Source organism: Esox lucius, chromosome 2 (assembly GCF_011004845.1).
Source record: "Esox lucius isolate fEsoLuc1 chromosome 2, fEsoLuc1.pri, whole genome shotgun sequence".
NCBI lineage: Eukaryota > Metazoa > Chordata > Actinopteri > Esociformes > Esocidae > Esox > Esox lucius.
The window spans coordinates 28178077-28205957 of NC_047570.1; the positions used below are offsets into that span (position 1 = coordinate 28178077).

General features: G+C 40.3%; 1 protein-coding gene across 1 annotated transcript; it reads right to left on the bottom strand.

Moving 5' to 3' along the window:
• LOC105015067 (monoacylglycerol lipase ABHD2) lies at window positions 1–27767 on the bottom strand. Its single transcript, XM_010877917.4, has 11 exons — window positions 27564–27767; window positions 24765–24848; window positions 22036–22260; window positions 14521–14696; window positions 12538–12705; window positions 11993–12176; window positions 10652–10744; window positions 9268–9366; window positions 6555–6624; window positions 5899–5983; window positions 1–633 (listed from the first exon to the last, which is right to left on the bottom strand). Exons 3-11 carry the CDS (start codon window positions 22251–22253, stop codon window positions 422–424), a joined length of 1305 nt encoding a protein of 434 aa, XP_010876219.1. The 5' UTR covers window positions 22254–22260; window positions 24765–24848; window positions 27564–27767; the 3' UTR covers window positions 1–421.
• Between the last annotated feature and the right edge of the window lie 114 nt (window positions 27768–27881).

The window sequence follows — 27881 nt, forward strand, 5'->3', positions numbered from 1 at the left end:
CTCTGTCTCTCTCCCACTCTTTCTCTAGTCATATGATGCCAGTTGGCTTTATCCCTTTTACAGTGTGTATTTGGTCAAAGTCCACAGCTGGATCTCAGAAATCTCTCTGGGCAAGTTACGCATCAGGGCCAAAAAAACTCTTCTCCCACTCCACTAGACAAAGCACAAAAGCATTAAGTCATTTTAGTTCCTTCATGTGGATGTCGGTTTTGGTTAGAGGGTGGCAGACAGTGGTAGTAGGAGTAGAGGCTATGTGGGTACGGGCATCAAGGAAGCAGAGGGGAGGGATGAGACAGGATGCCAGTGCCAGAGAACAGCAGTGAGAGTAGACAGAGTGTGGTAGTTGAAATTTGATTCATGTTTTCCATCAGTGCGTGAGTAGGGAGGGAGGGGACAGAGGTGAACAGAGAGATGTTAGAGGTTATGCTGCCTTCTCCTCTGGGCAGGGGGCATTCTGGTGGCCACTCTGTTGGCATGGTGGTTTCTGTTTCTCCCACTGGCACATGGCGTTGGCATAGCCCACGATCACCTTGTCCATCCAGGTGAGAGGCTGGGGGACAAGCACGGCCCCCTCGAAGAAGCCCAGGTGACCGCCGTGCAGTGTCAAGGCAAAGATCACATTCTGCTTCTTCTCTGGAGGGGAAAGGGTCGACAGAGGAGGAATCAGGGGTCAGAATGAGAGGCTTACTTTGAAACGCAAATGATGTTTACTGACATATGGAAAGACATTTTAAATTAAGAGATGAGGACAACATGGAGAGACCACAGACTTGATGAGCTGACGGGAATGTGTCTGGCTGCACTAAACTGCTATTTAGAAGCGGGGAAAATCTAGAGCTTTGAGATCTTAATGACAAGAGCTTTGAGATCTTAATGACAAGAGCTGTGAGATCTTAATGACAAGAGCTTTGAGATCATAATGAGAAGAGCTTTGAGATCTTATTGAGAAGAGCTTTGAGATTCTAATGAGAAGAGCTTTGAGATTCTAATGAGAAGAGCAATAGAAGCTGAATGGATTATTATCATTAATGTTGAACCATTGTTTTTGAGTCACAATTTTACTCATGCATGAAAAATGACAAACAAAACATATAATATGTCAAGGTGATAATGCTCTGTCGACATCATCATATAGAGATGCTGTGCAAGGTGTGTATGAGGTGACTGAGGGGAGAGCACAGTTCAGTTAACTGACTCTGAAAATAGTTCACTATCACCAGGAAGGACAATGACTCTGAGAAAAGATCCAGACCATGAAATAACACATGGAATGATGTAGTAACCAAAAAAGTGTTACACAAATCAAAATACACCCTATTCCCTTGATGACAGGAATTTGTAAATAGGTCTCAATCTGGGAAGACATTCACTCCTTTCATAATAAACCATTGAGTTTAGCTGGCTGGATGCACATTTTGGGAAGTTATACCAAAGATTTATTCACGTTTGCCAGCAAGGTTTTTGTCTATCCTGAAAAAATCCTAATGCATAATTTGTTTTGAAGAATTGAGCAATTACTAGCGAGACTTTACACTGCCAAAGCTATTTCATTTCATGGCACAGCAACATTAATCTTTCTTTCATGCGTGACATTGATACAATAACTATCAACACAGGTCAGAGGTGTCAAACCGGTTCCACGCAGGGCTGACTGTCTGTAGGTTCACTCTCACCTTCTACTTCATTGACTACTTAGGTCATTCATTGGTTCGTTTCTACCGTCACCTGGTTGTTTGGGTCTGAACTAGGAACCAATTTAATGGAAAACCCAAAAACCTGCAGACACACGGCCCTCCATGGAACCGGTCTGACACCCCTGACATTGTTGATAACTGATTATTGCTGCAAGTGAAAAGATGAGAGAATCTTGGAAACCCCTCCTCTTTTACTGCACAAGGGGTTGTGGTCAATATTACCCCAAAAAGCATGCATGAATGCATATTTTGAAAATAGTTGCGATATAACTATGAACGGTTTTAATTTAGGCTTACTGTAACGTCGCTACTGAAGCTTGCAGCCAGCAACGTTTGAGTCTACCCCGGACAAATCCTAAGGACTACTTTGATTGGTCCCTGGCGTGTATCAAAGCCCGGTCCACTGTGTGGCAGTCCGTGTCTCCAACAACTACGCTATTTAACAATGGGTGGGTGGGGTGAGTAGTCAGACAGACAGTAAGAGACATTTGCTCTGCTTGACTGGCTGCGCTTACGTGGTCCAGCAAAAAGCCACAAAATACTTTGGGGAAATGATGCATTAAGACTACTGGCTGTGAGGTGTACAACTATAAGATTACTGACTAGTGTTAATAGCATGGGCCAACTATGATGTGTCATGGAATTTGATATTTAACAGCTTTTTATGAGCTCCCACAATCCTTGTGGCTAGAGTGACTGGTGTGTGTGTGTGTGTGTGTGTGTGAGTCAGCTTGACTCTTCTAGGGCAAAAGGGACAGACACTCCAGCTGATTTCCCCATCAGAGAATAAGGCAGGGCAACAGCTGAGCTCTCACATATCACCAGGCCGCCTCTCACCGTAGCACAGCGCAGCGTTACCCTCCACGCCAGCGCTGGAACACCACAGTATTAATAACAGAGCATGTGGGATCACATGAACACCAGACAGTTGGCGCCACTTAAAGGAAACGTGATCAAGAGTTGCCAGCTTCCCTTTCCTAAAGTAGCATGGCCCTAGCCGTTTGGTAAAGCCGACGCAGTATGCTGGAAGCATTACTTACCGTTACACTACTTATACCTCACCTCAACCCCAAAGACATTATACAATTAGAGTTGGAGCCAAAGGGAAAGGGGAGGGAACGGCTGTTCCAGAAGTGAGGGAGTGACGGAGACCTGGCCACAGTACTGTAGCCTACATGGATCTCAAAGAGTCCAACCTAGTTTGTGCTCCTAGAGGGTTACATCGAGTTGTGTCCAAAGTCTAGCAAACTGGCACACGTGGAGACAGGTTCTAATTACTGTGATGCAGTAACCTGTGTTTGTTTACTGAGCTGGTGACAACCAGTCAGACATTCCCAACACACCTAGTTCCATAAACACCGCCTCGCTCTCCCTAGACTGGGCGTGGGCCTAGTCATTGGAGACATTTACTATTATAGCTCAGCTGTAAAAACCAGAAAAGGGACCAGGCAAGCCTAGTTCAGCCGGCCTTTGATTAGAATGGATGAATGTCTTCCATATAGCTAGCGAATAGCTATACAGCCTATCTATAATGAAAACAATGTCTCCAATCACTCCATGGCTGGTTCGTGTCTTTAGAAAACAAAATAGGAGTATAAGAGGGTCACATAACACAATTATTCTCTTGAGTTTATGAGATTCATGGTATTTGCAGAATGGATATATATTGTTGTGCGACGGCTGAAAAATACAGAGACAGAAATTGGACAGTCTGAACCGGGGTCAAAATGTTAAAGGTCAGGGGTGTTCCCACAAGACCAAGGGGCCTGCTGGTACACAGTTCAGCTAAATCTAAGTGAATAACAGCATGATCGGACCGACCATTGCTTGTTGCGTCACTCAACTATACACTCTTATTGCTCCCTATAAAGACAAGTTCCACACAGGGACCACTCAAGCGTGATTCCACCAGTGTGGTCTTATGTGTCAGAGAGGGTTAATAGTCTTTCACCAGACTGGAGGGACCAGGAGGGCTTCTTAAAGAAAAACTAACAGGTCTGTGAGAGTCGGAATTCTTACTGGTTGGTAGGTGATCAAATACTTATGTCATGCAATAAAATGCAAATAAATTATTTAAAAAAATCATACAATGTGATTTTCTGGGTTTTTGTTTTAGATTCCGTCTCTCACAGTTGAAGTGTACCTATGATAAAAATTACAGACCTCTACATGCTTTGTAAGTAGGAAAACCTGCAAAATCGGCAGTGTATCAAATACTTGTTCTCCCCACTGTATGTTCCCGACATTTAGAGACGTTCTTATGATTGTTATCCAAATCTGTATATAAAAAGGTAACTTATGTTCGTCATGGCTCTGACTGCACCCAACACCTTTGGTCATTATTTTTGGTAAAATAAAAATAATAAGGCTAACACAAACATGTTACCCAATTAGCAACCAGTATATACAACTTGTCATATATCAGGTGAGCCGACGAATTGGTTAAAATCACCTTCTACAAGTTATTAACCCGAAGGTAGAAGAATGGATGGTCATTTACATTTGCTCGTTTTCCGGACAGCTTGGTGAATTGTCTTTTTTAAAGACCTCTGGTCAGAAAAACCTGACAACTGAACCCGAATCTAAAGTAATGTAAATAAACACATATATACAGTAGCCTAAATAGCTCAATGTAATTTTCTAAATAAATAAATAACTGATCATATTTGTCCATTATTACTAAATATGCAAGAATTGGAATTCATTATTTGTCATAAGCTTTTGAGAACTTGTGACTAATACTGTAAGTCAAAAAAAAGCACGTTTCATTGAATATTCTTTTAATATTGACAAATTAAATGAAACGTGCCAGTACCTTTTTTGCACAGTGTTATCAGGAAAAGCACACCATTTTTGACAGTTGCTCAAAAATGATTAAGTACACCTTTTAACAGTATTATGCAGGTAGTAGTTGATGAAGTTAATTTTAACCAGTCCAAATCATAAATTTGCTACATAAAAACTAAGCAGTGTGGTGTTTCTGGGCAGCTGTGGATGAAATGTTGCGTCATAATCACATTTTGGAATACCTACATTACTTGCATAAAGAACTCACATCGAGGGGCAGTTAGTGATATTTTGACACTTTGGCAATGTACACATGTGCGTCATGCCCATAAAGTGAATTGAAATTATATTTTAAACTCACATGTGTATACACAGCATAATGTACAAACACCGCTTTTGAAATTATATATCTGTACTTCCATTAACAGGAGCTGACAAACAGTAAAATACTTATGTAAAGGCATTATTTCCAAAAATATGAATCAACTCAAACCAGAAAATGTAAGGTAGAAAGTAGTAACAGAAATAACTGTCTTTATCTTACAAACTTTGTTGTCTGCTTTAACAATATTGACATTGTAGTGTGATGACAAACATAAACAGAGCACAGGGTCAGTCTACATACATTTCATGCTGTAGTTTTTATTCAACTGGGGAGTTACACCACATTTAGCTTTGAAGAAAGGCATCCTGTATGACAGGACTGGGCAGTTTGATCTCTGACATCTTTTCAATGCCCAGAACTATGCAGGGATTTTAGAGCCAACAGCCAGATCAATGTGAATACCATCTTTAAATGTACATCCAGGCATGGTGACTTAAGGTCAATTCATACTTGCACTTGTCAGCATCTGCATGGTTACCATTATGCATGGACTGGTACATTTTGTTTCCGGGGGCGTTGTGCATCAACGGGGAGGGACTTTATGCACATTATTTATTTTCTAAATAAGCTTTCTTCTGTTTCGCTTAAGTTTGGATAACATGATTGTTCAGAAGATTGCGCACACCCTTCTTTGTCCATGGATAATATTAGTGCCCCCCCCCCCCCTTCAAAACGAAAGATTGGAAGTATGCAAGAATACCCCGTTCCACTGTATGAGAAATATGGTTCAATGCACCATGCAACTGACATGTACTGGGACCTTTAGGTTGAAGACAATACATACTAGCTGACAGCTATTCCAGTCTAGAAACAGGCTGTGTGTGTGTTCATATTTTTCTAACCTGGCAGGGACTGAAAATATACACAAGTATGGGAAAAAACAAAGTAAACGTGACCTTTTGCCAGGCACCATGAGGGAAAATATTTTCTGGTTAGGTTAGGTTTACACTACAAATGATAACTGGGGTTAGTGTTTGGTTTAGGAGTTACAGGAATAACTTGTGTTCCTGTCTAATGGGGGGTGTCAGTTACCTGCCAGAGTGCGGGGGATGGTCAGGAGGGATCCGTGCACCAGAGGATCGTCCGCAGAGTTCACCAGCAGAAGTGGCACATCAACCTACAAAACAAAGGCATTATTACAGGATCCTTTATGCAATGCACAATCACAGTACGAATCTACCTAGACACTAAAAATAACTGCTTGGTGTTGACAGATTTCTATGAAATAATTTAAATAATATTTAGCAAAATAGTTTTCCATCCAGAATGGTAATTAGATGTTAAAAAAAAAATAAAAGGCAGGTTTCACTGCAGGATCAATGAGACAACAACCAAAATATGTTTGAATATACTTTTCTTTAAATATGGCATAAAATATATTTGTGCATAGACTACTGAGTGGATAGCTCTACCTTCTCCAGAGTGCTGATTGGCCAGCTCAAACTACCCAGGATGATGTAATCCTCTAAATAATTTCTAAAGAAATCAGTTTGAGATATAAATCTGATTTGTGGTTTTTCAAGCATTTTCCCCCTCCAATTTAAACTTTGTCTACAAATGTAACATCCACAACACTATGTTTATGGGTAATTGCCAAAGAACCACACACTGTTACATACTCTTCATTTAGTGCACTATTCTTAATTCAAATGGTAAACAGAGAGAGAGAGAGAAGAGTATCAACCTACATTGTGAATAAAATGTACACAACTCTCCTTCTCGTAGTATTCTTTGAGGGAATTGTGTCCATGGAATTTCCTGCAGAGAGAAGTTAGAGCTCATCAAACAAAGAAAAGTGCTCTGGAAACAGGAGGGTTTATTAAAGAACACATTAACTGAGTGAGCACATCTATGTAACCTGTTCAACAAGATACTCAGGAGGGTATGGAAATGACCTTCAGCATATAGCACTGAAAAACAGAGATGAGCTCAGCCAAGCTCCACACATGAACAGGAACGTTCATGTGTAATATATGTGTGTGTGTGTGTGTGTGTGTGTGTGTGCGCGTGCGTGCGTGCGTGCGCGTGCGTGTGTGTGCATGACCTTTACAGCACTGTGCAAAAGGTCATGTTTTTGGGTAGTAAGTGTTTAAATAAAAAAATATATATGAACATACATATATACACACATACATTTACACAAATTTGAATATCATGGAAAATTTAATTTTTTCCTGTAATTCAAATCAAAAAGGGAAAACTTCACATTCTGGATTAATTACACATGAAGTGAAACATTTAAAGCCTTTTTTGTTTCAATCTTGATGATTACAGCTTATAGCTCATGTAAATCAAAAATCCAGTATCTCAAAATGTTAGAATAAAACATTTACAATACAAAAATGTCGACCGGAGAAGAGCTCTAATCAGCTCATTAACTCTCGGAGCCTTCAGTACACAACCACAATCATGGTTGTGTGTACTGTGTGTACTGGAGAAGACTGCTGACTTGACAGTTGTCCAGAAGACACTAATTGACCCCCTCCATGAGGAGGGTAAGCCACAGAAGGTCATTGCTGAAAGGTCTGGCTGTTCGCAGAGAGCTGTATCAAAGCATATTCATGGAAAGTTGACTGGAAGGGAAAAGTGTGGTAGGAAAATGTGCAGCCTTGAGAGAGTTGTCAAGCAAAGCCGATTCAAGGACTCGGGGGAGCTTCACAAGTAGTGGACTGAGTCTGGAGTCAGTGTATCAAGAGCCACAACGTACAGACCTGTCCAGGAAATGGGCTACAAGTCTGGAGGAAGAATGGAGAGGCACAGACTCCAAGTTTCTTGAAGCCCAGTGTAAAGTTTCCACAGTCAGTGATGATATGGGGTGCCATGTCATCTGCTGGTGTTGGTCCACTGTGTTTTATCAAGTCCAGAGTCAATGCAGCCGTCTACCTGGAGACTTTAGAGCACTTCATGCTTCCATCTACTGACAAACTTTATGGAGTTGCTGATTTCCTTTTCCAGCAGGACTTGGCACCTGCCCATAGTGCCAAAACAACTGGTAACTTGTTTGCTGCCCATGTTATTACTGTGCTTGTTTGGCCAGCCAACTCACCTGACCTACTCTCAAGAGGAAAATTAGATACATCAGACCCAAAAACACAGACGAGCTGAAGGCCGCTATCAAAGAAACCTGGGCTTCCATAACACCTCAGTGCCACAGGCTGATTGCCTCCATGCCACGTCACACTGATGCAGTAAATTGTTGCAAAAGGAGCCCCGACCAAGTATTGAGTGAATCATCTAATTAACATACATTGGAAACCTTTACACGTGTTTTGATTTAATTAGCTGATTAGAGCGTACAGACCTGTCTAGGAAATGGGCTCAGGTCAACATTTCTTTATTATATATTTTGGTGTCCAATATTTTGAAATACTGGATTTTTGAGTTCCATGAGCTGTAACCCGTAATCATCAAGAGTGAAACAAAAAAGGCTTGAAAGGTTTCACTTTATGTGTAATGAATCTAGAATATATGAAGGTGCCAATTTTTGATTTGATTTGATATACATATATCAATTGTTTTACTTTAGTTCGTCTTTCAGGTGCCTAAGACATTTGCACAGTACCGTATGTCATAGTGTCAGTAGTGTATATTACATGTCATAGTGTCAGTAGTGTATATTACATGTCATAGTGTCAGTAGTGTATATTACATGTCATAGTGTCAGTAGTGTATATTACATGTCATAGTGTCAGTACTCTATCATAAGGTCACAAGGGGCAATATACTCCTGAATAATGCAAAAAGGCTACTGTATATAGTATTGTAAACAGATTATATAAATTCTTTATCAAATCTTTGATTTTACTAACAATCATCTACATTCACTTACTAAATATAGAAAAATAAAAAGCTGGGATAGCACTTTAGCAGGTGCTGTTTTGTGTTCAAAATGTCTGTGTGATGTTTCGGTAGAGTCAGTGATGTACGAAGTAAACAGCAGTATTGTGCAGACATCAGCAAGAGTGTGTGAAGCGTGGGCTAAATGTCTCTGCTGTTGTCGAGCACAGGGAACTGACATGAATCCTGTCACAAAGCTCTGCTATATTCTCTGTTAATTTGGCTCTTAGTAGCAACGTCGTGTAGCACAATTCAATTTATTTAAATTTAAAAAAGTAAAATATCATGTCATGTTTTTCTTGTGTCTTTTTTAACCCTACCCAAGGTTTGATGCTGGAAAAGCATGAAGGCCCAATCAATCTGGTTTTTTTTCCATCATATATGGTGTGCCAAATTCACCAGCCTGTAACCCTGTATCCCTTTTTACTGCACATAAATGTTAGGAGCATATGGAAATGTAGTTTTGGTTGAAGCATTAAGATGTTTGTTCAAGGATGTTTTGGGCAGGCACTAAAACACTGGCATTTGATTATGAGACCAGGCTGCTTTCAGGGTGTTACATACCTCATGATGGTTTCATCAATCTGCATGAGGGAGGTGGCCGTGTACAGCCGGCTCAGGTCTGCGTCCTCCATCTTGGTTGATCCTCCAAAGAGACTGCCTCTGTGTACACACACACACGCCACACACACACGTCAAGATTTACACTGAAACACTTCGGTACACTGACATAGAAATGCCTGGTTATTAGGTCTACAACCTAACCCATGGCATATTGAGGGTCACGCTTTGGTACCACACAAAACTATATTATCAACAGTTACTGAAGATCTGTTTTTAGTTAATTTGGCAAAAGATGCAACACTAACCAAGGAAGAATATAGACTTTAAAAATGAAGGGAACACGTAATCATCACATACCAAGTCAGTTAAACTTCAGGGATATCAATCTCTCCAGTTACGAAGCATAAGCAATTGTGAATCAATATCACCTGTTTTGGAGCAAATGAAAGTGACAACAGATGCACTGGAGGGATAACAGCAAAAAGGGAATGGTTTTGCAGGTGGTGACCACAGACAATTGCTCTCTCCTTATCCTTCCTGATAGATTCTTCTCTAGTTTTGCATTTTGCTAGTGTCCTTGTCACTACTGGTAACATGAGGCGGTACCTGCAGCCCACTCAGGTTGCACAGGTAGTTCAGCTCCTCCAGGATGACACATCCATACGTGCCATTGCAAGGATTGCTGTGTCTCCCAGTACAGTCTGAAGAGCATGGAGGAGATACCAGGAGATGTGCCGTTAAATGAGAGCTGGACAGGGCCATAAAAGGGCATCAACTCAGCAGCAGGACTGGTGTCTGCTCCTTTGTGCAAGGAGGAACAGGAAGAGCGCTGCCAGAGCCCTACAAAATGACCTCCAGCGTTCTACTGGTGGGCATGTTTCTGACCAAACTCTCAGAAACATGCACAACTGTCAGCATTTTCGGTGTGAGTTAGAATCCAGCCCGCAATCGGTTGGTGATTTTGCTTTCCATTGACCGTTGTTACATCATTTTGTTCTCAACGAATTACACAATGTACAGTAAAGATTTTGATCTTCAAAATTTTTCGTTTATCGAGACCCAATGTGTGATTTATGTGTTCCCTTCATTTTTTAAGCAGTTTATAATGACTGATTAGAGCACAATCTAAAAAGAAAGAAAATGCAATATGTAAACATGACACAAGATGATAAACATGATACATGTAGGTAGGAGGGACATTACACCTCAGAAGGTGGAATAGAGGCTTTCAGATGGTGCTGAAAGCCTCTATACTCAACCACAGTGTATGGGGGGGGATATCCACTGGGGAATACATTGGGGAGACAAAGTTTATATAGATACTTGGGTGATGTTGCTGTAAATGTGTCAACATGTTAGAGGAGTTAGCAGCTGTGCCAAGTACCTGTGTGAAAGGATGATCTTCTTCATGTTGTCTGCCATGAGAAAGTTATAGAAGCGCCTGCATTGGTCCCACTGCAGGAACGTCTCCTGGGCCCTGTATGGACACATGCACAACACAGGAAATCATACTGACATCTAGGGTGGTCCATCAATCCTTCTAGGAAAACTCTTTAATCACTCTCCTGGTCAATAAAGCACTTGAACTGTCAAATAGATTCATCACCTGTAGTGTGCTCATTAAACGTCATCCCGGTGATACAGCAACAAGAGCATCTTTTCTTATCTTGGACTAAAACAATCTCAACAATTACATTATTGAAGGATGACTTGCTGGCCAACTGACCAATTTTGGTTACAATTCAGATCAGGTACTCATGTCAATTTGATGTGTACTAATTGTTTATGGAGAGGTCCACCAGCAATAATCAATCTTCAATAGGCCCATAGTGAATAGTGGACTATGTGAACAGAGCTTCGATACTAACAGCGAAAATACTCTGATGTTTCTAGATGTGTTAAAGCATCAGCCCTGGGGTGGGAGGTATAGCTCTGTAGCTATGAATGTGGTGTTTGTGGACTACACTTTTCAGAGTATCAAAGGCGCCAGATGTCTCTTGGCAGGAACACTGTCGGTTCTGTTCAGAGAGTAAACAGCTTGGCTATTTTGTTTGTCAGGACCAAAAGGCAAACTGGCCTTTTGTAAAATGGGATTAAAGTCTTTTTACCAGAAACTATTTTCCTATCCTGTCTAGGGCGTTGCTGAAGCCATGCCATGTGTTAAATAGGTTTGGTAGGCCTACTGCATAGATCTAACTTTTTACTCTTTATCACTGTATTTCTCATGCGCACAAGGAGATTAAAAATTGCAAGCTAGTTTTTAAGCTTTCCATTTTTAGCAGCTAGCTAGTAACTTAATTTGTATTGCTCTCTTTTTATTGCTGGTAGCTTTGTATTGCTTGTTAGCTTTTTATTTGTAGCAGCTAGCTACTTTACATTGCACTGCTGTTTACTAGCAAGTAATTGTGATGCATTTATTGAGTTACTACCCAACTAGATAGTGTGAAAATATCCTGTTGACTTTGATGGAGAAACGATTAGCACACTAGTAGATGAAGGAGTGTAGTGTAGTTGGAAGCAACAGTGGTTGTCTGTTTGGCCTAGTGTGATGGAACCTGTGTTATAAAGCTGCATCAATGTGATTTTCCTGATCGGGTGATTCTCAATTGGGGGTGGGAGAAGAGAATGTAGAACAGCTGTCCGGGACTATCATACCTTCACATCACACGGTAGTACGGTATAGACTCTAATGTTTATATTAAGATGTTTATGAAACCGAGCCCACCTGAGTGCACTGTATCCCTGGCAGACACTGACACAGCACAGCACTCTCTCCTGATTGGCTCGATTCTCTCCGAGGAACTTGCACACAATGTTGCCGCCCAGGCTGAAGCCAACCACTATCAGGTGGGTGTGGGGGTACAGCTTCTTGATGTAGCCCACCATGGCAGCAAACTCCCACGTGCAACCTACAAGTACAAGAACACAAAACCAAAGATAACTGAACATAGATAGTAGTTACTGGAGTTAGTTGAATCACGCATGTAACATATCTTACACATGAAGTGTTTTCATGACCACAGATCTGGAAAGAGGGTGTGGTGTGATTGTGTAGTATAAACTCATCCTGTCCTTCATCGGTTTAGGGATGTCAGTGTTTTTACATAGAATACAAGTATTTTTTGAGACTTGGAATTAAGATTAGAATTTGGTTTAGGAGTTATTAAGGTTCAAAATAAAAGTTGTCAGAAATATTTTAGGAGTAGAGATTGTGTTATGGACCAGAAAATGTTCCTACAGTGTGTGTGCATGCGTGCACGCAGTCCTCACCATAGGTAAACATGCGCGGCGAAGTGAGCTCAATGTTGGGCAGAGCACCCAAGTGGTTAAGCACGGCACACCTGTAGCCTTGCCTCTGAGAGTGATCCACAAAGGTACGGATGTAGTGCTTCTCACTATGGTTACCAATCCCTGGGCATATCACCATGGTGACATCATCTGTTAGAAAAGCACACAGACAGACAGATAAACAATTTGCAAAGAGAATGTTTCAAATGTCACACAATGTTTCACTGTGTGGTATGCAAATACGCCCGACGTCAAGAGATAACAGAACAGTGACACGGTGTAACCTTTGCAGAGGTCCAGATGTCCCGGGTACTGTAATCAAATATAAACAACCGGCGGCTCAGTTGCCCCAACGCTCTCAGAGTTCATTTTCCTACAAAACAAATTAGCTTTATCCCAAATGAGACCATATTCCCGTAAGGTTGGGATAAAAAGTGGTGTGTGACATTGGAAACTGAGGGGCCCAGATCTCATGGGAGTACTCGTCCAACTAAAAGGACCAGCAAAGAGGTAGGGATGGTAGGGGTTCCCAAGTACAGGTACTTCATTTCCAAAAAAGTCAGGATGCTGTGTAAAATGTAAAGAAAAACAGAATGCAATGTGCAAATCATTTAAACCCTGTATTCCATATGAAATAGTACCAAGACAACATATCAATGTTGAAACTGAGAAATGGTATTGTTTCTTTGAAAATACATGCTCACTTTGAATTTGAAACACATTTAAAAGAAAAGTTGGGACAGAGGCATCTAAAGACTGGAAATATTGTGTAAAGCTAAAAAACTAAACCTGGTGGAATATCACAACTAAATAGGTCAATTGCCAACAGGTCAGTAACATGACTGGGTATTAAAAGATTACTCCAGAGAGGATGGGTCTCTCAGAAGTGAGGATGGGGAGGGGTTCACCACTCTGTGAAAGACCGCAGGCAAAAAGTGCCACAATTCAAGAACAACGTGAAATTGCATCACAACGTAAACAAGCAGAGAGTTTGGGGATCTCATCATCTACGGTATACAATATCATTAAAAGATTCTGAGAACAAATCTCTGGATGCAATGGACAAGGCCAGACAACCAATATTGGCTGGCCTTGATCTTTGGGCACTCAGACAGCAATGCATTAAAAACAGACGATACCTCCTAACAGACGAATAAAAAATAAAAAGACTACACGATTCTGAAGCGGACATCACTGCACGGGCCTGAAAACCACTGTCTATGGACACAGCACAGTACAAAATTAGAAGAGTCCGGGTGATAAACAGGCCTGCCTGCTAGTGATGGTTAATATTCTCCCATTCATCCAGCGAGCTAATTTATCCACTTTCCACTCCCTCTGAACTTCCCACTCCATTGTTTTAAATGACAATAAAATGTCAACAGTTAACCTGGGAAAGAAGGTAAAAATCCTATTGTGAAAATAATATTCATTGCTTTCAGCAAGTCATCAACTCTTCACTTTGAAAACTAAATGCATGTATATTTTTTCTGCCATCAATCAACACAAAATAGGCCATTATGTCAAGACACTTTGCCGTGACACTCCAAATTCAGCTCAGATAGCTACTCTGTCCTCTGATCATCCTTTTGATGCCTCTTTGCCCTGCGCTTGGTTGATTGGACATGATTTAGAATGTTGCACGCCGGTCAATACAAGGTCACACACCTCACAGTTTATGTCAGAGCAAAAACCAAGCCATAAAGTTCAAGGCACTCTCTGTACACCTCAGAGAGTGTGTCTGAATGATCAGTGATCATAGCTCAATGCTAAGGCACAGAAAGTTCCCAGGAGCACAGAGGGCTCACTGTGAAATGAAAGAAGTTTGAAACCACCCAGACTCTTCCAAAAGCTGGCCATCAAGCCAAACTGGGTAACCGGGCAAAGGGAGGATATCTTTTTTTCCTTTTCTTTCTTCTAATCATTAGAATATACCATCAAAAATAAATAAACAAACTAGCTCACCTCCTGTTCGATGATCTCCCATGGGTTCAAAGAGGTCAAAGGTGGCTGTAGCCCCATCCTGCATGGGGAGGTATTTCCTGAGGCCCATTGGGTGAGGGGAGCTCACTCGCCCCATCTTCCCATACAGAGCTGTCTGGAGATGCCCACTTTTTCCCCACAGCAGGGGAGGAATGTACCTGCCAAACACACACACAAACAATAAATACAATGGCTAAACTGGAATTCCTCCTAAATAGCACATATACAGTACACTCCATAAATGTCACAGAAGGATAAGAGGCAAGCAAGTGGCTAACAACACCATTAGGATTTGGCCCCTGAAGTGACAGAATAACTTCTGTTGACTGTATTGCCTAATTTGGTCGGTCAGCTCATGCAGTGTGCTAGAAGTGGGTGGTTTATTGCGGTGTTGACCTTCAAAAACAGTGGGAGACAGGAAAGTGATTCACACTGCAAAGCAGCATGTACACATAAACAAACAAAAACAATCTGTGCTAATGGGTTGGCCCCCAGTACTACATCTACCTAGTGTGGATGGGAGCCACGTTAGACATTATGGAGTGCTTTTTCAACATGTTGCAATCTACTGCAGCCAATGCGTTGAGACACAAGCCGGGTTAACTCAATGACAGTCGCACAATCTACCCTCCCATAGCCACACTGACATTTGCACACAGACGTATGTAAAGACCACTGGCAAAAGTACAAAAACAACTTTCTATTGTATTTATAGATTAGCGGACACAACTGCAAAAATAAATATTGTTTTTTTACAACCACCATCTCCTCAGATGTAGGTTTGCCTTCAGATGCTTTCAAATATAGTTCAGACGACTCACATTTAATTTATTATTATTGGGAAATATTATTTGTATGTTGTTCACCTAATCGACTACAATTAATGTCTTTGTTAAGATATCTCTGATGTAAGATGAAACCGATATAGCTACTGCATCCTTCCCCGTGGGACTTTCCCTGACAGGAGTGAATAGCTTGCTAGCTCTGGGGCTGTTTGCAGACATAGCCACCGGCACAGAGGTCCTCTCAGCAAAGGACAGACACCAACCACGCATGGGGAGTGGTACATAACACAATGGCACGGCAAGCAAAGTCTGTCGCTACATGTGCCTCTAATTTCTCTCCATTGTCACTGGAGCATAGTCCGAGGGAGCACCAGCACATCACTTCCCTTACGCAAAACCTATTTCAACAAGCACTCAATAATGCCTCACCACAGCATCACCGTCATCATAGATAAGACTTCCGATTTATGTGTTTAAGTAGCGTAATCAACTCTGAACTAGGGCAGAGTTAGGAAAGTAGCAGGTTTTATGACGGGTAAGTCATTTCCCAGTTAGATAAATAGAAGGACATCACATACTATATAACATTTATTAGACACAAGGGGGTGTGGTACATTGCCAATGTACCACCGCAACGCACTGGTCTTAGGCACAACACATCACAGAGTACCTGGATACAGCATTTAGTCATGGTATTTTGGCAATACACCACAAACCTCAGAGGTGCCTTATGAACCCAATCATTAATAACAGTTGCAGGTACTTTTGTCAAACCCATAGTATGTGGTCTCATACAGCAGCTTTTAGAATCGGGACATCGGGTGTGTCTGATTTCGCAGAACATTCTCACTCCGAGAATAATCCTCTACTGGCAGGGATGATGTCATTGTTTTCACAGAAAGACTAAGCGGACAAGAGGATGAGCGCAGGCATACATTCAGTCCAGTTTATCTATGTTGGCTGAGAGGGGGAGGATAGGTGGGCAGTAGACCCACGGCAACCACAAGCAGAGACTATAGCCAAATACATTTATAATCAGTGGTCTGACTTAACTGGTGAAAGCTGAGGTGAAAATATTGACCATTTAATCCATTTACAATCTAATCATGCTAGATTGAATTTCAGGGAGGGGGAGGTTTCAAAATGTTTTCTGCATTGGAGCCTAACCTCTAATTCCTACTGCTGCAGGTAATGCTAGAAGCTAATGCTAAAGCCAGGCAAATGCTAACGTTGAGGGGGTCGTCACAAATGTTAGATCATGACACAAAGCCTTGGTTAAACCTTAAGGCTTCTGCTGGCCCACTGCCCTTGAGTAGTGCTTGCATGTGTCAATGTGCACCAGTGTGTGTGTGTGTGTGTGTGTGTGTAACCCGCCATTGGAATGACTGTAAGCAGCAGACCAAATGAAAAACAGAAGCCTCTGGGGATAGAGGGCAGAGGGGCTGAATATAGGAGGAAAACAATAACTCGCTTTTTAATTTCCAAAAGTTCCAGAAAGTGACTTATCTGCATTATCTGCAATAGATTCTAAGAAATCGATAGGCGCTGACAATCTGGATCCACTCCATGTGCCACTCCTGTCATTGCTAGGACAGTGACGCATCTTTTCAATCAAACACTAGTGGTCGGAAAGATTCCTATTAGCTTTTATTTCACCATGCTAGTGAATTGGATGATTACCAGCCCATTTCTAAGCTTGCCTGTTTGGCAAAATAGAGTCATTGGTGAATAAGGAACTACAATAATGTTTAATGATTAACAATACTCTTTCCAGCATTCAATCTGGTTTCAGACCTAAACACAGTACCACTACATCCACAGCTTGTGTTGCAAATGATATTGCTAATGCCGTAGACAATAACAAGTCTAAAGCCTTTGACACTGCAGACCAGACAATATTTTTGAGTAAGCTGTCGTCAATAGGACTAGGACCGGATGCCTGTCGCTGGTTTCATGACCATCTAAAGGTAAGAAGGTTGTTAGAGTAGACGGCATCCAGTCACAGCCACTGGAGTTGGTTAAAGGGGCCCCACAAGGTTCTATACTTGGTCCATTACTGTTCAAACTACATAAATTATATTGGTGACTATTGCTTTGACAGCTGACCAAGCATTACTGCAGCAGAAGACATTTTAAGATACTAGATGGGATTTTTTAACAACTGAAACTGGTTTTAAATGAAAAGAAAACAAATGTTATGATTTTTAATAGGCCCAAATAGCTGGTTGAAAACACATTTGCACTCATGTGCTTAGATGGCTCTTGAATTAATCAGGTTTCTGCATAGAAATAGTTTATGGAGATATTATCTACATGCATGCTATGGCAACCACGCTGCTAGCTACAGAACTCACCCCTGTGGTTTACATCAAAGTGTGGGCTGTCATGCTCTCATGTTTGTCTATAAAGCACTTCTACATAAACTACCTTCTTAATCATCATCACTTACTAACATTAGAAATATTACTCATAAAACCTGATCTCAAGCCTGAATTACACTTGAGGCCCCTGCAATCTCCACAGAATTGGGTATGACTGCCTTTTACTTTTACACACTTGCTTATGGATCAGTCTGCAGACCAAACTTAAACTTGGGACTCTTGTCCCCCTTGCCCACTTTAAACATTTATTGGAGGATTTTTGTTTCTGTGATGGTTGTAACTGCTTCGGGTAATGCAAGTTCTTGTGCTATCAGGGGAATAACCTTTGTGTAAATGTAACAATCTGCCGCTATCTTTGTGTTAACTGTGATCGTTTTACCTTAACTGATTTTTATCTTTGTGTTTTACCTAAACTGATTTTCGTTTTTGGGTTGCCTGGAACTGTTTTTGATTCTGTGCACTGACAGAAGTATGAAACTTAAAAGAAGCAACATGTATTGATGTGTTGAAGGGCCTTGGGCATGGTCAGTAGGTCCCTGGGTTAGGGCATCTGATCTACGTAATCCTCCAGAATGGTAGGTCAGGCATGCTCTGATTGTACATGACTTGTATGTAAAGCTTGAGAATATTAGATGATTTGTATTTTCAGGGGTGTTACATGTATTTGAGCTATAGATGTATGCTTCGAGGACAAGTACGCTGCATTTGTTTAGTACACTTAAAGGGCAAGCCAGACCTCACCAGGCCCAATATCGACAAAAGACCTGAGGTCACTGAGGGAATTACACTGTGTTTAAAGCAATGTACTTTGTCGAGTGTTGTCTGTGAGTGTTTTGTTCTTTCTGTTCTCCGTGTCTTGTTTTGTCTGTACTCTGTGTTTTTTTTTGCTGTTTGTTTTTAATCATTCAACCTGAACTGTGTGTAAACATGTATACGCAGGGTCCAGCCGTAAAACAGACCTTGGTCTCAGTCTGTATTCCTTGTTGAAATAAAAGTTGAATAATAACAACAACAACAATAATAATAATTACCCTTAAAACTCAAATAAATGGCCTTAGTTTGACTTTCAGGTGCCTCAGACTTTTGTACAGTACTATATATGTACCTACAGTATTTCACAAAAGTGAGTACACCCCTCACATTTAACACCAAATTTAACACACCTTCTCCCCATTCACACCTGAGACCTTGTGATACTAACGTGTCACATGACACCGGGAGGGAAAATGGCTAACTGGGCCTAATTTGGACATTATCCCTTAGGGGTGTACTCACTTTTGTTGCCAGCAGTTTAGACATTAATGGCTGTAGGTTGAGTTATTTTGAGGGGACAGCAAATCTACACTGTTATACAAGCTGTACACTCACTTTACATTGTAGCAAAGTGTCATTTCTTCAATGTTGGCACATGAAAAGATATAATCAAATATTAGCAAAAATGTGAGGGGTGTACTCACTTTTGTGAGATACTGTACTAAGTGGTTACACTACCACATGATGTCACCGTGATTCACCGTATGCAGTCGATCCTAACCTCCTCAAGCTTGGACAGTTGCTAAGAAAAAAGCTCAAAACTAACTGTTAGATACAAACAGTGTTCTCACCTAAAAGCATATCAAAACAACAACAAATATTTTTTAGTTAGATAACTATCAAGGTGTCATATCATTGCATCTTTTTTGTTGACGCAGTTCCAGACTAGCTGCTACGTTATCTTTCATTTGGGTGGGGCTCGGTATTGTCGCCTAGCTTCATTTCAACAGAACAAGTGCCTACTAGTAACATGGATTAATAAATCATTACCAAGAATACTGAAAATATATTATTCACAGGCTGGTTGCATGAGTTCCCGTGTTCTTTTGCCTCCAAGATGAATACGCATCCCAACCCGAGCTGCACATTGACAAAAGAATTGTCTACAAAAGAGCTGATAAAATAACTAGCAAACTGATAACAGTCCACTGCCCTCTGACCTTCTGGCCGGGGTGATTAAGGGCTGATCAATTGGATATTCTGATAATGACTAAGTGGTCATCCATTAAGAACACCTTATTCAACTACCATTTATAAATAACATTCAACAAGACCAATGGCTATATAATCATAAAAACAATTATGAACCAATCCCTAAATAAACCTTTAAAGACCTGGTTTCCTGAGTACAACGCAGCTGATAACAGGCTGAGAAGACCTCTGAACATGGAAACCTGCTTTCACTCAGCATCCGAGAAAAGGGTCTGTCTCCACAACGTCAACTCAAGTTGAGAGGCTAACCCCTAAACTAGAAGTCAGTCTATTTGGAATTTTCAGTAGATTTAACTGAATAATTCAATGCTGCAAGGTTTCAGCTGAGCCCAATTTTCTAGATACAATGCTAGATTAAACGCACTGATAACAATTGCTTCTGACCTCTGTTTTGTACTTCCTCCACTGTGATCCTCCCTTCCTCTCCATTATGTATCTGTCCATGTTTAGAAGTGACCATGCAGGAAAACAGTGTTATGCAATAAAACCCTTGGGTCAACTTGCTTTACACAAACCATCTACGGACCAATAGTTAGTCAAAACAGTACTGAGTAAAAATAAATTAATGAACAACGGTCCTGGTAGATATTCTTAAATGCATATTCTTTACAGCTCATGTGAAGTTATAATAGTCAGTACACCTCATGTGAAGTTATAATAGTCAGTACACCTCATGTGAATTTATAATAGTCAGTACACCTCATGTGAAGTTATAATAGTCAGTACACCTCATGTGAATTTATAATAGTCTGTACACCTCATGTGAATTTATAATAGTCTGTACACCTCATGTGAATTTATAATAGTCTGTACACCTCATGTGAATTTATAATAGTCTGTACACCTCAGTGAATTTATAATAGTCAGTACACCTCATGTTATAATACACAATGGTTATTTTAAGAAAACAAAAGCAAATGCCCTTCTGATTGTCATAGTCAAACTTCTGAATCATTAAATGTTCAAGAGGTAAAGAAATAAAGCTAAGAGCCTATTCAGACAACAAAATGTTTGTGAAAACATTTTCATTTAAATAACATTAAAATAATATGTAAATGCAATCTTTGATTCACATTGGCAACACAAATGCACGTACGGTGATATGGCAAGACCAATGAAAAGCATAAAAAACTATGTTGTTTACATGGTAACTAACTTGGTGATCACTTCATAACAAGTGCTGAAACTGGTGATCGTAAAATTGTTTCATGTCAGTTTGTGAGGTTTGTTTTTAGTTACTTCCCAATAAAATAAAATAGTCATTAGGAAGCATTTTTCTGATACTGTTTATGGAGCTAGAAGGATGTAGATAACAGATTTCCTACAGCACTTCAACAATGTTCCACTCAATACACATTGAGCCACAGGGAGTATCTGTTGAAAAAGTGTTCTACATTACCCTGGAAGATGACAAGCAATGTTCAAAATGTTCACCTGTTTACCCTATAAAAAAAATCTCTGATACAAATCGGGCAACAAGGTTTGTTCATCTTAATACAACTATTTTCTTGTAAAACCACTCTAATAAGTAGCTAATAAAACCTGATTAACTGAAGTCAAATACTTTACTGGGCGTCCATCCCCGAGGCTGTCTGGAACATACCAATTATTTTAGTCACAGCTAAAAATATACTAGACTTAAAAACACAGAGGGGCAGAGAAAAGCAAACATCAGACATGAACACGAATACCTCATCAACAGTCCCAAAAAGCCACCACCATTTATTGGAAGTTTGACATTATTTGCAGCAAAAATTTTACTATTTCCTATACACAGGATTACTCCAGTCCTTAGCATAGCCCTATGAGGAGCAGTCATGGCTGCAGATTTCAACCAAGACTTACATAATTAGCCAGCAGCTGAGAGAAGCCTCCAGAGATTCCCACAGGTCTTAAGACAGGACTATCATACCAATAAAGTACAGGAGTATCAGAGCAGCATTTTTTCTTTGCAGTGTGGGAATCGATACAGGCTTATGTATAGCCACACTTGTAACATGTGTTTGTGCTGTCATGGCAGGGTGGCAGTGTTGCAGGTTCCAGAATCCATCTAATCTGGGGGGTTCGAATAATCTCGAGAAATGTTTATGAAATTAGTCCAGCCCACTTATTTTCATGACTGACTCTGTGTCATTGTGGTTAGCGTTCACACTTAGTACAGATACTGCTATAACCAGCCTTGACCATTAAAACAAATGAATATGATGCAATGGACAAGATGTGAGAAATGATATGAGAGTACAAATTCTGCTGATTACTAGTCAAAATCAACAAAAGACTGAACGACTGGCAGAAAAGCTACTCACTCTTTGGTCAGGATGGGGCAGGACTTCAGGAGGAAGCGGTTGAGGGGCGTGTCCTGGTATGTGATGTCTGGGGCGGCAGTGGGGCTCTTGAGGTTCAGGCAGCGGACAATAATATAGAGCACTGTGGCAACCGCTGCCAGCTTCATGCCATCAAACATTGCTGGCATCTCTGGAGCAACGATCGTGTACTCCAGGTACTCGGAGTCGTGGTTGACCATGTTGGCGCTAACGGAAAGATTATTATTATTATTACACAGATGGAAATAAATAATTTAAATATGCCGGACTGTCTAATAAACCTGCTACATCTTGTGTAGTCCTTAAAATCATTTCCTAGTACACCAAGGAACTTACAGTTGTGCTCATAAGTTTGCATACCCTGGCAGAAATTTTGGCAGTGATTTTGAATATATGACTGATCATGCTAATTTTATTTAAGGATAATGATCATATGAAGCCATTAATTATCACATAGTTGTTTGGCTCCTTTTTAAATCATAATGATAACAGAAATCACCCAAATGGCCCTGATCAAAAATTTACATTTTACTTGAATGTTTGGCCTTGTTACAGACACACAAGGTGACACACACAGGTGAAAATGGCAATTAAAGGTACATTTCCCACACCTGTGGCTTTTAAATTGCAATTAGTGTCTGTGTATAAATAGTCAATGAGTTTGTTAGCTCTCACGTTGATGCACTGAGCAAGCTAGATACTGAGCCATGGGGAGCAGAAACAAATGTCAGAAGAGCTGTCTAACAAGGTAATGGAACTATATAGAGATGAAAAGAATATACAGTATATTTAGGTTTTGGTTTCATCTGACCATATGACATTCTCCCAATCCTCTTCTGGACCATCCAAATGCTCTCTAGCAAACCTCAGACAGGCCTGGACATGTACTGGCTTAAGCAAGGGGACATGTCTGGCACTGCAGGATTTGAGTCCCTGGCGGTGTAGCGTGTTACTGATGGTAGCCTTTGTTACTTTGGTCCCAGCTCTCTGCAGGTCATTCACTAGGTCCCCCCGTGTGGTTCTGGGATTTTTGCTCACCGTTCTTGTGATAATTTTGACCCCATGGGGTGAGATCTTGCGTGGAGCCCCGGATCGAGGGAGATTATAAGGGGTCTTGTATGTCTTCCATTTTCTTATAATTGCTCCCACAGTTGATTTCTTCACACCAAGCTGCTTACCTATTGCAGATTCAGTCTTCCCAGCCTGGTGCAGGTCTACAATTTTGTTTCTAGTGTCCTTTGACAGCTCTTTGGTCTTGGGCATAGTGGAGTTTGGACTGTGACTGTTTGAGGTTGTGGACAGGTGTCTTTTATACTGATAAGTTCAAACAGATGCCATTAATACAGCTAACGAGTGGAGGACAGAGGAGCGTCTTAAAGAAGAAGTTGCAGGTCTGTGAGAGCCAGAAATCTTGCCTGTTAGTAGGTGACCAAGGTTTGGTATACCAAGCCAAGGTTTGGTATACCAAGCCAAGGTTTGGTATACCAAGCCAAGGTTTGGTATACCAAGCCAAGGTTTGGTATACCAAGCCAAGGTTTGGTATACCAAGCCAAGGTTTGGTATACCAAGCCAAGGTTTGGTATACCAAGCCAAGGTTTGGTATACCAAGCCAAGGTTTCAGCCACAACTGTCAGGAGAATTGTTTGGGATACAAAGAAAAACCCACAGGTGACCTCCGGAGAAATACAGGCCGCTCTGGAAAAAGACGGCATTTGCCAGAAAGAAGCCTTTACTGCGCCAATGCCAGGAAAATGCCCAGTTACAATATGCCCAACAACACCTTGATACGCCTCACAGCTTCTGGCACATTGTAATTTGGAGTGACAAGACAAAAATAGAGCTTTACGGTCACAACCATAAGCGCTATATTTGGAGAGGGGTCAACAAGGCCTATAGTGCAAAAAATACCATCCCCACTGTGAGGCATGGTGGTGGCTCACTGATGTTTTGGGGGGGTGTGAGCTCTAAAGACAGGGAATCTTGTGAAAATGTATGGCAAGATGAATGCAGCATGTTATCAAAAAAGGGGGAAATACACAGGATTAAGAACTAAGGGCAGGCAGACTTTAGAACAGGGGTCAGTAAAAAAATGTATTTGTTGCCATATTTTATGATTGTGCCATTCTGTTATAACCTACAGTTGAATATGAATCCCATAAGAAATAAAAGATGTGTTTTGCCTGCTCACTCATGTTCTTTACAAATGGAAGATATATTACCAATTCTCCAAGGGTATGCAAACATTTGAGCACAGCTGTAATAGCAGATTACACAACTAGTCCTAAGACACTAAACCTGTGTATTGTTTACCAAACTAAAACAGCAAAGTGTGTGATGTGGCATAATGCAGAAGTGGACCAGAAGTGGAGTTAGTTATCTGTAAAAATTAGGAACTTAAAGGTTGTGTCCAAGCAATGTGAAATGGTATATGTTACAGCTGCCTGCTTGGGTCAGAGGCAGGAAATTAACAAAGCTAAATGCAATGACGTTTCAGAGACTTAGAAATAAAAAAAAATTGAAACATAAATTTAAAATATTCGCTGAAGATGTCAATTATGCTAGAAATACAGTAAAAACCGTACAAAAGGACCCACTAAAAAAGGTTTTTTTTTAAACTAGAAGTTTTAATTAATGTGGTGGTGTAGATAAACAACTAAGAAAACAGAAAGGAAAGAGTTCAGTAATTCAATCAAGCAATAACCTTTACTTACAATTTACGTTTTGATTCCAATGAATAAAGATGATCTTCTGGTGTATATTTGTGTGGTGACGGTGTCACAGTGATGTGATCAAATCTGTAGGAAATAATAAAAAATAAAACTTTATAGTTTTCATAATTTCCATCTACATTTGCCATGTGTTGAGAAGTGAACAGAAGGGTGGACGCTCTGGACTTAAAGTCATTACACATTTCTGTTACAATTCTTTTACATTTCTGTTACATTTCTTTTGTCAGTCGGTTGATTTGATCAAGGCAACCCGAAAGCATTTCATATGCTTCATATCTCCATATTAGGGTTATTTCTTCATTCAACCTTCCCACCCTTTTCAATATAAAGCAATGGTCTTAAACAAAGCGTTCATTTGTGTTCAAGTTAATTTATCACCTGGGGCAACAAAAGAATGAGCAGTGACTAATCATAACTGGATTTGGGGGATTGGTTAGATTTTATAACCACATGGCTATCCTGACTCCCCAATTATCAGCACATTACTGAATCTCTGAAGTTTGTGTTTAGTATATAACCAATGTGGACCCATTTGGGTTCAAACTACACAGTGCATTGTCCTATATAACCTTTAAAAAAAAATATTAGTTGAGACATAACTCCAGCAACTACATATCCCTGCATGTGTGGTTAAATAAAGTCTCTTTAAGAGTAAAAACGCTAAAAAAAACAGATATAATATTGTGGTTTGGTACTAAGTCTGAATATATATATATATATATATATATATATATATATATATATATATATATATATATATATAAATTAAGGTGTTACCAAATTTATAAACCTGGCACTTTTCATTATAATATTTTTTCATTAAAAATAAATTACAACCCAGCAGTAGCAACAGTGTGAAAAGAATCAGAAATGCCTATTAAGAGGTGCTGTGCCCTTACGTAACAATAGGGACAGTAAGCATTTTTGTTTTCTTCTGACTCTATACAACAAAACTCTAGACTTTAAATCAAACAGTACAAAGGTTAAAGTATAAACTCTAAAAGTAATTTGAGGGTATCTGTACATTTCTACATTTATATAGTACATAGTCCACCTATTACAGGGAACTAAAACAATTTGGAATGATTAAAATAATGTTTATTCTTTTTAGGATTAGGTCACATATCCCTTCTATGCAGTTTCTGCCTGTTGATCCCATCAGACTCTGTGCATCTATTCTGGTAATGCCACTGCAGCCATTTTCGGCAGTCTAATTCCTGGATGTTTGATAAGTGCTCTCCTCACCATAGGTTATGGAAGTGATTTAAATCTGGATTCTTAAGACTCTTAAGACACTGACAAACCTGGAAAAGTAGACACTGAGGAAATAAATAGCAGAATACACAACTAGTCCTGTCACTGTATACCTGTGGCTTGTTTACTAAACTTAAACAGCAAAGTGTGTGATGACATAATGCAAAGGAAGTGGACAATGGAGTTATTTCTCTGTTATAATTAGGAAACTAAGCATCGTGGCCAAGCAATACAAAAATATTGTACGTTATAGCCTCCTGCTAGGGACAGAGGCAGGAAATGCAGTGATGCTGAAGAGTCTGGACAAAAAAAAAAGTTATGGTCAGGGAAGGGGAAGTCATGTCTGTAGAAAATTAAATAAATACATAAAAAGATTTTAAAATATATACGTAAAAAAACTTGAGGTGTACATGATATTAATGACGTAAAACAACTTTTTGTGGTAGGTTGGTTAGCTCAATCGTGGTTATTGGTCTGTGAATGTGTTCTTTAAGCAGTTTTACAAACAGTTCTTCAAAGATAGTTTATAAACCCATCAGGGAGACTGTTGTTAATGTTTCCACTGCAGATTGCACTTTACTGTGTGGGTGGTCTGTAAGTGTCAGTCATTTTGGTGGAAATCCAAAATGACTGACACCAAATCACCCCCTGCTCCAACATCATGATATAAAAAACCTTCCAGTGCTTTGGTATAGACAGATACAGGAAACCACAAGCCCCACTATATACTTACTATTTCTAATCTGCCTGCAACGAGATGATTAAACATTGACAGCTGTGCATTAAGAGTGACAATTGAAAGAGAACTTACTCCAAACTAATATCTACTGTTTTACTTGAGATCACATCAAGGACAACTTTTAGTTTTACCCGTTTCGTATTGGTATACCGGGTGTAGGGATAATTTGCCTGTGTTTATGATAGTTATCCAGCCACCACATTAAATGCAGATAATTTTTGTGAATCCCCATCACTAGTTGACGACATGGCGTAAGCTAGTCTTCCTGACAGCAGGCATTCCTAGGGTCCGACATTCATGCTGCGCATCATGTCAAGGCGAAGGAACAACACCACTAGCTAGCCTACGCACCAGTCTCCATTGCTATTTCTATCAACGCTGTGGCACCGACAAGTATTGCTGGACATAACAGTTTTCAAGGTGGCCATTTTGAAATAAAACGATATTTGGTCGACTCAATACCAGTAACAATATAGTACAGGTCCAAGCTAGAGAAGACTGGTGGCTTGATTCAATTTGAGAAAGGGCCCCAACTCCATCCCTGCTTTTCGCGCAACCACGCACTAACGTACTAGAGGAATGGATGTTGACAGCCTCAATCGTAGTATGTCAAACGAAAATACAGCTATTGAAGTAAGCAAGTTATTTAGGTAAATCTAAACTGATTTTTTGTATCGAGCTGCCTACAACTTTCATCAGGAGAAACCGAAGAAAACAATAGTGAGCTTCCCCCATTGAGTATCCCCTCCCTGTAGTAGTAGGAGCAGACAGCGAAACGCAAAACAAACCTCGTTAATGTCCTCTCCAACCGTCTCCAGCCGCTTTCTTTTCTTTTCTGTGTCTGGATCCGTGCCTTTCCATGTGAATATTTTGAGATTTATTTGGAAATAAATGACGATCCCTCCTTTTTTTGTATTCCCGTCTATATTAGTGGATGTGAATAGACAAGTAGCCTACCGCTAGACTGGCCTCTCCGAACTCACTTCCTATTTCTATGTAATTTGCATAGGATTCCCCTGATTGGGTTACAAAGACAGCTACGTAATTTTCTGACTGACTTTGCCATCCCCGCTCCTACTTCTTTACAGCGATTGGCTGTAGAAAAC

Coding starts and splice junctions, on each gene's coding strand:
- LOC105015067 (XM_010877917.4), bottom strand. CDS start 22,253: ATGGTCAACCACGACTCCGAGTACCTGGAGTACACGATCGTTGCTCCA. Junction 10,745..11,992: donor CAGGGATACAGTGCACTCAG/GTGGGCTCGGTT, acceptor GTGTCCATACAG/GGCCCAGGAGACGTTCCTGC. Junction 634..5,898: donor CATCCCCCGCACTCTGGCAG/GTAACTGACACC, acceptor TTTCCCCTCCAG/AGAAGAAGCAGAATGTGATC.